The sequence below is a fragment of the Mesoplodon mirus genome, assembly GCF_964341445.2.
Source record: "Mesoplodon mirus genome assembly, chromosome: 12".
In the NCBI taxonomy this organism is placed as follows: Eukaryota; Metazoa; Chordata; class Mammalia; order Artiodactyla; family Ziphiidae; genus Mesoplodon; species Mesoplodon mirus.
The window spans coordinates 66,852,116-66,867,616 of record NC_138988.1 but is presented as its reverse complement, the minus strand read 5'-3'; the positions used below and the strand labels follow the sequence as shown (position 1 = coordinate 66,867,616).

Here is a 15,501-nt window from a genome sequence, read left to right as displayed (position 1 = left end):
GGCGCTGGAGTTGCAGATACTATGTCCTGCCGTAGGAGCCCATGAGCTTCCCTGAGCCTGGGAAGGGCTCCTTCACAGCCCTCAGGCTACTATGCCCCCACCAAGCTCTCTGACCTTGTCTTAAAAGTCTCTTTCAAAACGGGGACACTGAGACTCTGATCAGGCCAGGGTTAAGAAATGGCAATTCAGTTCCAAGCCCTGGCATTTTGAGCTCTAATTCCTCTAAGATAGATAAATTTCAGACTCCAGAGACCCAATGCACAAGTGTGTCACCAATCCAGTGCACTGGAAGAGGTCTAACCTTGCATCTGGAATAGAACACGGAGCCCCAACTGGTGGGAAGCCCTGCTGAGCAGGGAATTTAGAGGTTATCTGGGTTGGGTTTGAAGCACTGCAAACATTTGTTTCTTTCAGAGGGCAAAAGTCAGAGCTGATAGAAGGACGACAGGATAGGTGTTCCTGGATGAGGAGCATGGGTTCTGAATGTTTGGGGCAGCCTCTCTGGAAGACACTAATGGCCAACAAGGTTCACCTGGGGAAAGGCCTCTGCCCACTAGACTCTCGGGACTTCACACCAGTCTGCCCAGCCACCTCCCCACTGGTCTCCCAGCCCCGCCTCTCCCTGCTCCAACGCCTACACCCAGACACTGAGTGATCTTCCACCATGACACATTTGTTGTATCCCCTTCAAGACACCGTGAGGACCCCCGGCTTCCTCCTCCATCAAATCTAAATCCTTCTGCTTGGTTTCTAAGGGTCCCAGACTGACCCTTTTCCAACCACACAGTGGACCTCCCAGAACACCACCATCCTCTGCACCTGTGTGTGTCCTGCATCCCAGAAGCCCCCGCTCCCACCCTCTGCCACACCTGGTCACATCCAGCCTTGGCCTTTATATGAAGAGATCTTGCAGTAGGGTCACAGAAGAGGGATCTAATTGTGCTTCAGTTTCCTTATCTGTAAAATGGGGAAAATAAGAGCACCAACCTCACGGGGTTGCTGAGATTTAATTAGAACACGTGTGTCGAGCGTTCCCTGAGTGGTGCCAGAGTCGCCACTGTATTTGGAAACGTCACCAGCCAGCAGCAGCCAGTCCTGTCTGACTGCAGAATACGTTCACCTCTTCCCTCTTTGAATATTTTTTAAGTTACCATTTGAATGACACAATTACCACAAAAGATTTCCAGGGTAGGTGTCCCTTCTCCCCATTTAGGCTACAAACCTTTTGTACTGAAAGCATTACACCTTCCCTGGCGCTCTACGGAGACTCTGGGCCTCCACGGCCCTGGGTCTGGACTGTCATTTGCTTTTCCCTAATCTATTGAAATGCTGCCACACACTCTGGTGTCCTTTCTTTTGTGAGGAGCTTCAGGGGAAAAGGCTGAAGACAAGTTATCTTCCTAGTACAGCGCTTTGACAGGCCAACAGAGAATCTGATCAATAGAGCGGCCTGGAGACGGTCAACATTATATATTTAAGTAACGAAAAGAAAGGGCTTTTGTTAAAATGACCCTCTGAGCGGCAGTCGAGCTCTAAGTGGACAGGAGAGTGCCATCTGGGCGGGGGCTGGCCTCCACCAAACCCTGACTTTCACTCAAGGAAAAGGACTTCCAGGAAAGGCCCTGATGTCCACAGCGTGGCAGGCCCTGCCCATTGTTTCCACGAGCTTCAAGAATCCAGGCTCCCCACCCAGAGCCCCCAAAGGTATGGCCAAAGGTTAATGGGCTCCAAAGGGAGGGCAGGAGGTATATAAGGGACCATCAGACCAGTCAGACACCAGTGGACAAGCAGATAGAGGCTCCGCCTGATCCACTCAGACCTCACTCACACTGCCAGAGAAGGTGGGCGGGGGAGGTATCAGCAGTAGCCTGAGGATGGGATGTGAGCCGAGCTAGCCGCATCCAGAGCTCTCTGGGGTGAGCTGACCCGCTCCTGTGGCCCTCTGCCACCTTCAAATACCCACCTGGGCTTCAGACTGAGTGCCCCGAGCTGGTTTCCAGCATACGGGTTAAAGCTGCACACAGTGGGCAAGCACAGGGCTGCCCGGAGGCGCGCAGGTTGGAGGGAGCAGCAGGGGGTGCAAATCCTGGCAAAAGTGAAGCTGTCTGTGGTCGGTGGTGCCATCGACTGCAGGCCGGGAACCCAAGCCAGAGCCCAGCCTGGATGCAGGGCCATCCCACTTGGCATGGGATCTTGGCTCTGGGAAGTTAAGGGGAAAGGCTGGGTCCCTAGGGAGATGACATGGCAAGACTAGTGGGGCCCAGGGTTCCTAAAGGAGAGAGAAGAGACAGGTGTCCCCTCAGCCAGAGCCAAGCGCCTGAAGCCTGGAGCCCCACTCCCGGTAACGGAAAAGGAAAATCAGCAGCTCATCATACAGTTAAAAGCCCTCGCTCCTACTCTGAGCTCCCCAGAACGCAAATGAATGTAGGTGACAAGCCGGCTGCCAGTTGGAGCACGAAAATGAGCAGCAATTGGATTTTTGCCTTTTTTTAATTTAAAGTTTTTATTGATTCCTATGGAGTGAATTAAATGTGAACACCAGAATGAAAAGGGATCCATAGCATCTCCGTGAAGGAAATGGGACACCATTAATGTGACACAGCTGTCTCCTCTGAAAGGGAGCTGGGGCCCCAGAGACTCCACAGGGAAAGGAAAAGAGGAACAGTGATTCAGAGCACCCCACCCTCACCCGGGCTCTGTTACCTCAACAGAGCACAGGGCCTCAGTTTCTGAGACGTGGTCTTCAGTGGGTGGGTGGTCCTTCCCACTCTCCTGGGAATTTGTATGCAGCCGGCATAGGGGGCGTTGGCTGTCTGAGCTCTCGTGTTCTTTCTCATGGAGTTTTAGCGACATGGAGAGACCAAGTAGGACAGGGCAGTGGGAGAGCAAGAAGACGGAGGGGCCTTCACACAACCAAGGAGACGGGCCCTAGCAGAGAGGCAGGACGCAAGCCCACAGCCTTGGAAGATTCTCTCCAAAGGGAGAGTCGAAGTTGGACCTACAGGGAAGCTTGGAGGCCAGTCTGGGGCAGGACCCTCTCCTCCCAATGGAATCCAGCCCTCCCAAGGGCTGTGGGAGCCCTGAGGTGACCCCCAGAAGCTCTTTATCTGAACCCTGTAATCCCCCCACCCCCACTGCAGCAGAGGCTGCTCCGGTCTCCCTTCCCTGCTCCAGGGTCCTGCCCCCTGTGGTGCCCTCCTCCCCTTTCTGTGGGCAGAGGCCACATGGAGAGGGTATTAGGACGAGCGCCGGGCCTCAGAAGGCCAGGCCTCCAGCCCACACTGCCTTCAAATGGGTCCCTTCACCTCCCCAGGCCTCCTTCACTCCCTAGATCACACCTGCTCCCAGGTGGGCATGAGGAGTGTGCGGGAGAGGGCTTGGAATGGTAAGGAATCAACCAAGGCCAGTGCCCAGCAGGCCACGCCCCCCTCCACAGGACCATCCTGCCCCGGCCCCTCTCTCAAGTCCCTGCACTCCTGAGGTCCTCACACCCACCTGCTCCCTGGTGTCTTGGCAGCCCTCCTTCCCGCCAGCCATTCCTGACACACCCACTTCCAGGATGTGGGAGGGCCTCACACATGCTCACGCTGGCACCTCGCCAGCACTGGTGGCTTTGGTGCGGGTTGTCACAGGGAGGAAATTGTTTCTGGATGGTGGCCAGCTGGACTCGCTGGAGCTGGGAAAGGGTTTGTTCCAGAGCCGGTGCTGGCCCAGAGGGGTGGAAACCCTGCTCAGCTGCTCCAAGCTGACGTCTTCCATCTGGCTCTGCCTCCGCATGGGCAGAGGGTCTCCGCCCTTCCTCTCTAGACCTGGGGTCTTGGCCCAGTGCTCCCAGGGCAGAGCTGGAATCAGCTGGGCCTGGGTGCATCCCTTTTATCATCCTAATCGGCTCAGGGAGCAGGCAGGGCTCTCTGGATCTTGGGGCTTGGTTCTGCTGACAATCTAAAAGTTTTTTAATCGCAACATGGGGTCCCTCCTGCTTCATTAGCCCAGCTGACCCCAGGAGGCCTCGTCAGTAACAAAGGGAAGGGCCAAGTGGAATGATTCTTCCCCCGTGTGTGCAGGGGGCAGGGCAGCCTCTCCCAGGTGCTTAGGGCAGAGAGGGGGCTCTGAGTTCCTCTGGTACAGCCCCACACCAGACCCAAGTCCAGACAGGGTAAGTGGCTTGCTCAAGATCACACAGCTCCAGGTGGGCCACGGACCAGAGCTGAGGGCTCCTGCCTCTAACGCAGCAGCGTGTCCCTGTACCCTACATTGGTGACAGGAGCTCCCTGTTTTCGTCCAGCTCCAGGATGCTGTCCCACGAGACCGTGGCCTTTCTGCTGGCGGTGCATGCAGCCACCATGCTGGCTTCCCAGACGGAAGCCTACATTCCCATCTTCACCTACGGCGAAGTCCAGAGGATGCAGGTAAGATATTCCCAGGGTGCCCGCCTCCCCAGTGTGGCCGAGTTGACCCGCAGCCCTGCTCAGCACTGAAGTCACATTAGTTTCTCTGAGGCATAAGTGTCCCTTCAGTAAACCCACGTTTAATCAGCTATGCCAGGGACACTGAGGCGAATATGCAAAACCAGGACCCCAGATAACCCCAGACCCCAGCCGTCCCCACGGCCACTTCCACTCTTACACTAGTGCCACAAAGGTATCAGTGGCTCCTACGGGCGACATCTTTTCCCACCCCTGCCCATCCTTCAGGGGAAGTTTTCAATTAACAAGCCAATAAATATTTGTGGAGCATCTCTGCAGCACAAAGGGCCACCCCGGGTGAGAGGCCAGACACGCAAGGAAATCTCAGAACCTCCCGTCTTCAGGGAGCTGGCTCGGGAGCCAAGACACAAACATATGAAAGATTCACTAATAACAGAAAACAAAAGGGAGATGTCACAAGGCAGGACGTGATTAATTGTCCAGTAAGTAATGCTGCTGGTATGCGCTGAGTTCAGGGCAGGAGAAAACATGGTGGGCTGGTGCGGAAGAGGGGAACCTGAGCTGAGGGCCTCGAGAGAGAAGGATGGGGGACAGGTGGGTGCAAATGTCTGAGCAGGAAAGAAGGTGCCTTTCCAGGGAGTGGTGGCCAAAGCCTCCTTCTCTTTAGAGCCCAGAAGAAAACAGGGCAGGCTTAATGGAACTCAGGCAGCGGAGCCTAAGGAAAACTGGGCTGCTGGACCTGCCTCCCTGGGCCTTTTACTTTAGACATCAAGGGGTTCTGAGTGTCTCGCCACCTTTGTTTCTCTCTTTCTTTTTTTGGCCGCACTACACGGCTTGTGGGATTTTAGGTCCCCAACCAGGGATTGAACCCGGGCCCTCAGCAGTGAGAGCACAGAGTCCTAACCACTGGACTACCAGGGAATTCCCTGTTTCTCTTTAAATGGGATGAAGTAATGGACGTTCATGTCCCACGTGTCTGAGACCAAGGCTCCAACAGGGATCCATGACTGAGTCAGTTCTCTGGGAGGTCATGTGGCCCTGAGGCACAGCCTCTGTAGCAACGTGCTCTGTCCCGGGGTAGGTTTCCACACATCCAGTGAACAGCATCCTTTACAGAGGCCAGGCTGGACCCAGCTCCCCTTCTTCGGGGTGGACATGCAAAGTGATGGAGGAGATACAGAGGATCCCCTAAACCTACCTTCATCCACCACTTGGCTCCCTCTGCAGGAAAGATTACCAGCTGTTCCAGAATCACCATGTCCCAGGGCAGGCCCAGAGCTGAACCCCCAGAGTGTCCTCAGAGAAACCAAAGGAATGGGGGTGTATCTGATCTCAGTGCTCAGGGACCTAGCAAGCAGGATGCCCGGCAAGATGTGGGGCTGGACAGAAAGAGTCAAACTCAGTATTACACGAACTGGCAAAATGGCAACCAAAGGACGCTTGGCATTAATCTGCTCTGTGGTTTTCCTCCTTATAATTGCCAGGCACTGGCATTTTTATGAAGAAGCTGCAAATTCCTTCCTCCATAATTCATCTCCCTGTCTTGCCTCATAAATCACCTCCCAGGGACTCCAGTTTCGGGGCCACCCCATGGCGCCCTCACCATCTCTTTTACAGGCTCTTTGCTAAGAAAAACACATTTTCACACTTAATACGCAAGAAGGGTGGCCATTATTTTCAGCATTTTAACTTAATTAACAGTAACAACCTGGGTGTAATGTTTGAACTACAAAGGAACGGATTCCTCTTCGAGTTGACTTGTTGCTGGGCAAATCGAGGGCCATTGTCAAGCTGCTGGGTGTCTGAGACACCCTGTGAGAGGTGCCTGGGAAAAGGGGTTCTTTCGGCCTGAGCGGGAGCTCCAGCCACTTAGCACTCTGGGTAGAGACTCCAAGGGGCCATATGGGTGGTTGAGGGAGAGTGAGTTTTGTACTGTTTTGTGCTCGACCCCTAGGCAAAGGAGCAGTATGAAGGGCAAAAGAAATCCCTGAGTGTACAGCAGAGGAGGTGGGCCCACTGGACCCCGCAGAGCCCTCGGAGGAAGAAGAAAAGGAAGTTACCAAGGTGAGCAGACGGGGGCAATGCAGAGAAACCCAGTAGGGGGGTGGTCCCCAGCCACCACAGAATGTTCTGTGAACCAGACACTGAGGCAACAAGCTCCATCCTAGGAGGGAGAAACAGATACCAAAGATGAGACAATAAACCGTTTTAGGCACCAAATAAGGAGGTAGAGTAGAGAGTGACGGTGGGGCTGGGGGCACTGCTTTGGCTGCGGGAGTGGAGGGAAGGCCTCTCAGAGGAGGTGACATTTGATGTGAAGCCTGAATCCTCAGGAGGAGCCACCCATGCAAAGAGACGAGCAGGAACATCCCAGAAGAAGGAGCAGGGAGTGCAAAGGCCCGGCTCAGGAAGCCCCTGGTGGGTCGGAGGCCCTCGAGGCCCAGGGGGTGCTGAGAGAGGGCAAGAGGCCAGCAGGGCCTGGTGGGCCAGGCAAGACACCTGGGAGGCTGTTGGGGGTTCAGAGCAGGGAGGTCATCTGCTCCGACTCAGAAAGAACGGGGGCGGCAGGAGTGGAGGCAGGAGGCCACTCAGAAGGCAGCTGTGGTCCTCAGGGAGAGGCGACGGGGGTGCCGTTTCCTGCCCTAGACTGGAGCCGGGAGACAGCTACTGTGTCAGGACCCAGGGTCCAGGGTCTTGAGCACCCAGTGAGGATGCACAGATTGTCAGGGCTGGAGAGAGCCTTGAATTTGTCTAGTAGGACTCTTTAATTTCACAGACTCATTTATTCAGACGGAGAACACTTACTAAGCCTCCGTTACGTGCAAGGCACACTTCTGGGCACTGGGGGTAGAGTGACAAACAAAACAGATAAATCCTCTGCCCTCATGGAGCTCATACTCCCGGGGAGAACAGAAACAAGGTACTGGAAGCATCAGCAACAGACCGCAAACAGGGTAAATAAGCAAACTTTACAGTAGGTCGCCTGGGGATAGGTGATGTGGAGGAAGATAAAACAGGGAAAGGAGATGGGGTGGGTGGTAATTTTAAATAGGGTGATCAGAGCAGGTGTCATGAGTAGATTGGTGTTTGTGCAAAGACCTGAAGAGAGGGAGGGAGTGAACCATAAGGATATCTGGGGGAAGAGCTTTCCAGGCAGAAGAAACAGCCAGTGCAAAGGCTCTGAGGCAGGAGTGGGCCCAGAGGAGAGGGGGAGAAGGAGGGAGGGAGAGGAGAGGGGGAAGGAGAGAGAGAGAGAGTGCGCTTCAGCCCTGGGTGGTCATGGGGGAGGCAGAGCAAAGTGGTCAGATTCTGGAAATATTTTGGAGGCACAAGCCCACAGGGTTTGCTAAAAGAATGGATATAGGATGTGAAGAAAGAGAAAAGTAAAAACTGACTTCAAGGCTTTTGGCTGGAACACCTAGAAGGAAGGATTTGCCACTTACTGAGCTGGTGAAGCCTGTGGTTGGCTCAGGTTGGCAGGAAGATCAGGAGGTCAGACTGGACCTGTGAACTGTGAGATGCCTGTTGGGCACCCAGATGGAGATGTTGCACCGGCAGGTAGATATGCAAGTCTGGACTTTAGGAAAGGTTGGGGCTGGAGACATAAATGTGGGAGTCATCAGCGATTATATAGAATTTCAAGCCAGGACAAGGCGAGATCCTTGTGGGGGTGGTGGGTGGATGGAGAGAGAAGAAGTCCCAGGACTGAGTGTGGAACACTTTCCTGTAAAGGGGTCTGGAAGGGGGTGGGGCAGACTGGCAGACTGATATCTAGAGAGAGTGGGGGCCTTGCCAAGGTCACACAGTGGTCAAGGCAGAACAGAGCTGGACTCCACACCTCCTGCCTCCCAGTGAACACTGGCCAGTGATCTTTGCACCCCCTTGGGTCCCCACAGCATGCTGTCCACAGACAGTGAGGTCACACATGTGGCACAGAGTGTGACCTCTGTGCTGTCACTGCAGCGGAGGAAGGGGGGGCACTCCTTTCCTTCCCGCATGCTCCCTGGGTTCTAGAGGAGGGAGCCTGGGAGGGAGTCATCCGCCTGGCAAAGGCGGAGCTCACTCAGAACTGCCCTCGAAAGGCACCTGAAACAGAGTTTATGGCACTGACTCTGAGGTTCCCACGGTACAGGTTATATCCGACGTAACATCTCAGGAGGCTTGGGGTGGATACCTCTTGTCCCCTCTCCTTATCCTTAGAACCATGACATGCAGGCCAGGAGGTCCTTTCTGGGTCATCCAGTCCAGCCTCTTCATTTTAAAAGTAAGGAAACTGGGGCTTCCCTGGTGGCGCAGTGGTTGAGAGTCCGCCTGCCGATGCAGGGGACATGGGTTCGTGCCCCGGTCCGGGAGGATCCCGCATGCCGCGGAGCGGCTGGGCCCGTGAGCCATGGCCACTGAACCTGCGCGTCCGGAGCCTGTGCTCCACAACGGGAGAGGCCACAGCAGTGAGAGGCCCGCGTACCGCAAAAAAAATTTAAAACTTAATATTAAAAAATAAAAAATAAAAGTAAGGAAACCATTCCCACAGCAAGGGAACAGCACAGGCAGGGCTGGAACCGCCAGCCTGCAGAGCCGCCCCTAAGGTTGTCCTTCAGGCCTCCTGAGTCCATTTCCCATCCCCGGTGTGTCGGGTGGGAGGTGGGGGAGCAGGCCTGGGACTCCTCCAGCGTGGGTCTCCGGAGAGTTAGGGGTTCTTGGCTTGTGCAGCAAGACCATTGAACCAGGAAGCTCTGAGGGGGGGAGATCAGTTGGTGCCCCTTGCTCTGCCGCAACAACCTCTCTTGGTGGAGAGCCTCCAGACAGCTCCTCCACGGTCTCACGTGTGTCCCCAAGGTGCTAGAGAAAGCGTAGCCTATGGGTCCCGGGAATGGACCCTGGAGCCAGGCCCTCTGGGTGCACTTCTCCCTCTGCTATTTAGTACCTGTGTGGCCTTGAGCAAGTTACTTGACCTCTTTGTCCTCAGTTGCCTCATCTGCAAAATGGGGATACTAATCCCCATTAGTGTCTCTACATCATAGGGTCATTGAGAGGCTTAACCTATGGAAAGCATTTAGAGTGACACCTGGCACCTGGTACACTCCCACGTGTTAGCTATTATCATTCAGGAGAAGGGGAGGGGACTTTCCTCCTCTGATCCCAGCTTCCCCCACCAGGGTGAGGCTGGTTGATCCTCCTCCCTCCCTGGTGGTCTCAGCAACTTCCAGGATCCAGCCCCCAGGAGAGAATTGGGGAGAGGGGCCAGAATTCCCAGAGGACCCCAGAGGATCTGGAAGAGTGGCACGGCTCCCCCGCGGTCCCTCCAACCACCTGTAGGGCACCTAGGGGTCAACGGCGCACTCTGCCTTCCTGTTAACTCTGCCTTACTTCACAGCTGACTGCTCCCGTGGAAATTGGCATGAGGATGAACTCCAGGCAGCTGGAAAAGTACCGGGCCACCCTGAAAGGTCTGCTGCGTGAGGTGTTGCTGTCCAGCCAGAACGGTAAGCGGAGCCAGGGCGCCTCCGGGTTCATATTCCTGCAGCGTAGCCAAGTAGGGTTTGGGGGCTGTGATTTGTTTTTCTGCTTTGCTCTTGAGAACCTGGAGCTGCCTTCTGCCGCAAGCTTCCACACCCTACCCCATCTCCGAGGGGAGCCTAATCACAGATTTGGTGGGGGTATGGGGAGGAGGCGAGGGGGCGAGGGGGCGGGCCTCGGATGGCTGCTGGTGGTTGGGGAGGCCCAATTCCCCAGCCAGTGGCATCTCCAGGCCCTGCCTCCAGGGCTCAGACCCCTTTCCCTAAGGCCTTTCTGGCAGAGGACCACAAATGACAGCAACCCCAACCCCTCCCCCTGCACAGATCTGTTCCTTCCCTCTCCAAACGCCACTGAGGCTGGTTGGTGACTCAAATGGAAACCCTGGGGCTTCCCTGGTGGCGCAGTGGTTGAGGGTCTGCCTGCCGATGCAGGGGACGCGGGTTCGTGCCCCGGTCCGGGAGGATCCCACATGCCGCGGAGCGGCTGGGCCTGTGAGCCATGGCCGCTGAGCCTGCGCGTCCGGAGCCTGTGCTCCACAACGGGAGAGGCCACAACGGTGAGAGGCCCGCGTACTGCAAAAAAAAAAAAAAAAAAAAAAAAAAAAAAAAAAAAGGAAACCCTGGTGCAGTCTGGCCACAAAAGCCTGCATTTCTTTTTCCCCCATCCATTCTGCAAATCGAAGTCCTGAGCCCCATTTGGCCTTCCCCGGGTCAAGGTCGGCCTGAGTTACTTGTGCAAAGCTAGGTCTTATGTGACAAAGAGCCACCAATTTCTTCTCCTAGTCCACAGGAGGAGAGGAGAAAGGCCAGGGGAAAATGTTTGGGGCGGAGGAGAGGTTAAATTACTAGCCTCAGGCTATGGAAAAAGCTAGAGGGAGAGTCTGGCCAGACCTCCCCACGTTCCTCAGACCTGCAGGCAGGTTTAGAAGGTGGTTTCACAGATGGACCTGATGACACTTCTGAGCTGCAAATTTCCTTTGCTTTTCTTCAGCAGCCAAGTGACAGGTCACCTGGGGGAGAAGCTGGATGGAACTCGGATCCCCCCACCCCCCGGGAGGCCCCGGGAGCCCATCTGCACGGCCCATCTGCTGGGCTTGGAAGGAAAACACCCTCTCCCAAGCAAATCCCCCTCCAGCAAATAAATCATGAAATATACAGAAATGACTCTTTTATTTAATATTTTAATTTCCAAAGGTCAGAGTCAGGTCATGCCATAAAGGGGGAAATAATAAAGCTCAGAGAGAGTTTGGCCATAAATGGTGCGTATATTAGCAAAGCATGTGCCTTTTGTAAGTTCTGTGTGCAAATATTAATTGAGACCCACGGAATCGGAAGATTTGCACTGGCCCTTCCGTTCTAGGTAAGGAAACTGAGTCCCGGAGAGATGGCATCTTTTGCCCATGTGCTGAGTCAGTGGCAGAGCAAGCACAGGAGCTCAGGCCTCCTGAATCCTGGTCCATTTTCTGTTTACTGACTCAAGGTCTAATGGACCAGAGCTTTTTAAGGCCTCTGCGCTCAACCCCTTGCTGGGTAACTTCCAGCTAGCCCTTTAACCTCAATGAGCCTTTGCAAAAGCAAGGTGGTAATATCTGCCTTGAGATCTGGGGACGGAGGCACCAGCAAAAAGCACATTACTATTATTATTATCACCTTGTGACTACATGCTCCAGCATCTATGGCAAAATTACACAGCCAGCCCATTTATTTCTGCGTTCTAAACAAAACTTGATGGGAAATTTCATTCTAATTTAATTTTACGCTAATGACTGTTCATTTATTTATAAACTGGGGCCATTTAGGAACCCAAGCTCCATCCATAGGTTACCAACAATTAGACGACAGTGCCCATTCCGTATCTCCACCCGCCCCAGCCACTTCAAGGGCTTAGCCGTGGATAACAGTCAGAACAAGACGACTTCAGCCCTTAAAAAGGACCCTTGCTTGGGGTGCTCTGAATGCCCCTCGAGGAAGCTTACACGGGACCCAGAGCCTGCACACAGCATGTTCACACAGTTTCCAGTGCACGTACTGATCAACCCAAGCACAGCTGTCGGATCCCGGGAGATGCTGCCCAGACACCCGCTAATAAACGGGGAGAGAGGGTTGCAGCAGGGCACGTGAAGGGAGGAAAAGCCACAGGAATCTAGCTATAAAGCGTGCGATTGGAGGAACTGGATCCAGAACTCCTCCTCGCCCTTCCGAGTTCACCAAGTTCCTCCGTTATCAGTAACGCTCTCCAAGAAGCAAAAAAATAAAATGTTCACTGTCTCTTTCCTTGTGGAAAACACAGATTTCGCGTCTTTTCCTTGCCCTCTGCTGAGATCTGCCCCTACAGTGAGACCACCTTCCCCCACCCCCAGCAGGGGGCGCCCATTTCTGGGGCGGGGGGGGGGGTGTCCCAGCATCCTCTGGGGAATTTTCCCGAAGCTTCTGAGGATTGAAATGGGTGCTATGGAGGGAAATGAGACACCTAGGAGATTTCACCCCGGATGGTTTGCATCTTTTTCAATGGGAATTGCTTCAGCAAGCACAGCACCTAGGAAGCGTGAGGATGCTGTTGGTTCCGCAGAACAGCCCGGTTCAAAGCTCAGCACTGCAGCCGACTTGTCCCCCACCCTCACCCGGTGGCCTCTGAAGTTCTTCCCAGTAATGAGCCACAATGGGGACCCAGCCACCACCTGCTTCTTCATGCACAGCGCCCCGGCTGCCTGTTTAGATATGTCGGCCCCTTTCTTCTCTCGTTTTCCTCCTCCTCCTGCCACTGGTTCGATTTCTCATCATCGGCTCAAATAATTCTTTTTCTCCAATAAGCGCCTCCATTTCCAGGACAGCAGACTCGACTGCTTACAGGACATGCACAGCCCTGGAAGAAATTAAAACTGGATCAGGGGCAGGGGGGTAGCTTGGGGAGGTTCTGAGCTGAGCCAAGGAGAAAATGACCATGTTTTCACAAAACAGAAGTAAAGAGAGACACACTCTTGACTAAAGCTAGAGGATGCCTAGACCAGGACCCAGCCAGCATCAGAGACAGGGAAAGTGCCCAGAGGAACCAGTAGGGCGAGGATGCGGCTTCTCAACATCTGGCTGAGATTTATCCAGCAAAATCTACGAGTCTCTCCAGATACCTGGCAATTACAGAGAGTTACAGATTACCCGTTTTCATCTGGAATGTACTTTTACACTTAGGACCACGGGTAATTATAGGGCGACCTGAGCCTAGTTTCACAAGATGGAGATGATGAGGTATTTTCTTGGTAACCACGTCGGTGTGATTTTATAATTACTGAGCTACGTGGATTTGCCATGAAATTGAATACTTAAAAGCAAAGAGTAATTGCCTGATATCTGTACTCTATAATTTAGTGTAATCTAATCATGGACAAAGCCCAAAAGAAAATGTTCTGAAAGCATTACATTTTTCTTCATACACAATTCATTATTGACATTGGGGAATGTATTCCATGCCTCTAAAGGAACTCTTACCCACAGATATCAAGGTGTGAAAGTGGCCAAAAGAGTGAGAGTTTTGTTTAATTTTCAGCTGCTGATGAAAAGCAGGTAACGTAACTGCTCAATAAACCCATTCTGACACTTTTCTGTGACTCTATTTGCCCCTTCATTGACCTAGAGAGATAGGGCAGGGTACTGAGATGAGGCAGCAAGATGCTGGGCAGAGCTGGGGCCGTTCCAGTCCAAATCTGAGCCAAAAATTGCACCTACATCGTCCCCCTTTCCAACCATACTCTCCCAGTGCCCCCACCACGGTGTGACGCCACCCATGCTATGGTTCGAAGGAAGCCCAGAATAGCCAAGAGAGATGCACGAGGCCGGGGACAAGGTGGATCAAGGGCAAGTCCATGGTCTGGAGCATCTTTAAGGACCTGATAAATGTGTGCAGGGCTTTTCGCAGGAAGAGAATGAGAAAGGAACCCACTAAAAGATTTATGGCTGTTATTATTATAAGGCTCTGCCGAGACAGAGAGAGGTCGGCAGGACAGCAGGCAGCATGGCAGCCCCTTGGGAATCCAGAGCATCCTCCAAGCGGCCCCTCATCTCTACTAAATGTGTGGATGTGGTTATGAAGTAGATTTAGATATTGGAGCTTGTTTTCCCTCTTTTGACTTTAAGAAATCAGGAAGACCAACCGCAGCCTGAGGTGCTCACCTTAAAAAAAAAAACCACAACAAAGTGATGAGAAAGGAGGGCACACAGGACAGCCGTTGACTTTGCAATATTGCCCTCTTCTTGGAAATGTGTGTTCCCATACTCGACAGGCCCAGCGGCAGAACTAGAAGAGACACAGAAAGGCAGATCTGAGAAGGCCCAAAGGGGCCTCGTGGGCAGCTCCCAACAGGACACGGGCAATGGTGGCAAAGAAGCACTAAGATGGAGCCCTTCGGAGGGGAAGACCTAAGGGTCAGTGTCGGAAGTGTGGGGATGGTCACGTGGATAAAAGCTGATGGGCGGGGCTTCCCTGGTGGCGCAGTGGTTGAGAGTCCGCCTGCCGATGCAGGGCACACGGGTTCGTGCCCCGGTCTAGGAAGATCCCACGTGCCGCGGAGCTGCTGGGCCCATGAGCCATGGCCGCTGAGCCTGTGCGTCCGGAGCCTGTGCTCCGCAACGGGAGAGGCCACAACAGTGAGAGGCCCGTGTACCGCAAAAAAAAAAAAAAAGGTGATGGGCAACAAACTGACTTCACTGAAGCTGGTAAAAGTGCTTTGAGGGTGGAGAATGTTGATGGAGGACCCTGAAGGGTTATCAATCCAGGGAAGGGGTGGACTGGATCGGGGAGTTCAGGAGGAAAATGTAGAGGCCCGAGACCTGGGAAGAATGATTGACTCATGAGGTTTTATTCTTCTTTTTTTTTTTAATGAGGTTTTTTTCTTTTCTTTTTTTTTAATTTTCCTTTTTTCTGATTTTCTTATTTTTAATTTTTAAAATTTTTTGGCTGCGGCGTGCGGCATGAGGAATCTTAGTTGCCTGATCAGGGATCAAACCCGCGCCCCCTGCAGTGGAAGAGCGGAATCTTAACCACTGGACTGCCAGGGAGGTCCCTCATGAGGTTTTTTCTGACTGGATTTTCCAAACAGATTGTGAGGCTTCTTCTTGGAGGGATGGGGAAGGGAAGTATGACTGGCAAATATGCTGTAAGTGGTGGCACATTACCCCAAAGGCCTGCTAGACCCAGCGAGGCAGAGGTGGAGCGCTGGGGGATGGGGCGAGGAAAGGCACTGCTGCAAACACGATGGGTTCGAGGCTGAAGGGAAGACAACGGGGTTCGGGTGGGGCTGGGGGAGGGCTGGGGGTCATTTGTCCTTGGGTGTATGTAGCAGCAACCGGGACCCCAAACACAAGGAAAGCTGACAAAGCCCACATTGGGGACCACCCCAGGGGTGGCCCCGTTTTGGTATTTTTTTAAAATACCAAATCGCCCGAGATCCACTGTGTGGAAATAGACTGTAACTCTGCGAAATGCTGTAACATTAGCTTTGTTTAAGCACCAGTTTCAAGCCGTCTTAGAATACATGGGGCCAGTATTGATGTTGAAAGGCTCATTC

The 15,501-nt window shown here is 53.5% G+C and overlaps 1 protein-coding gene across 1 annotated transcript; it reads left to right on the top strand.

Moving 5' to 3' along the window:
- Window positions 1–2,851: 2,851 nt before the first annotated feature.
- On the top strand, window positions 2,852–14,357 carry MLN (motilin; the record flags this gene model as incomplete). Its single annotated transcript, XM_082637724.1, is given in 8 exon segments — window positions 2,852–2,864; window positions 3,332–3,385; window positions 3,559–3,616; window positions 4,286–4,409; window positions 6,382–6,424; window positions 6,427–6,491; window positions 9,802–9,910; window positions 14,218–14,357. Coding segments are annotated over 8 exon segments (606 nt in total).
- Window positions 14,358–15,501: the final 1,144 nt, after the last annotated feature.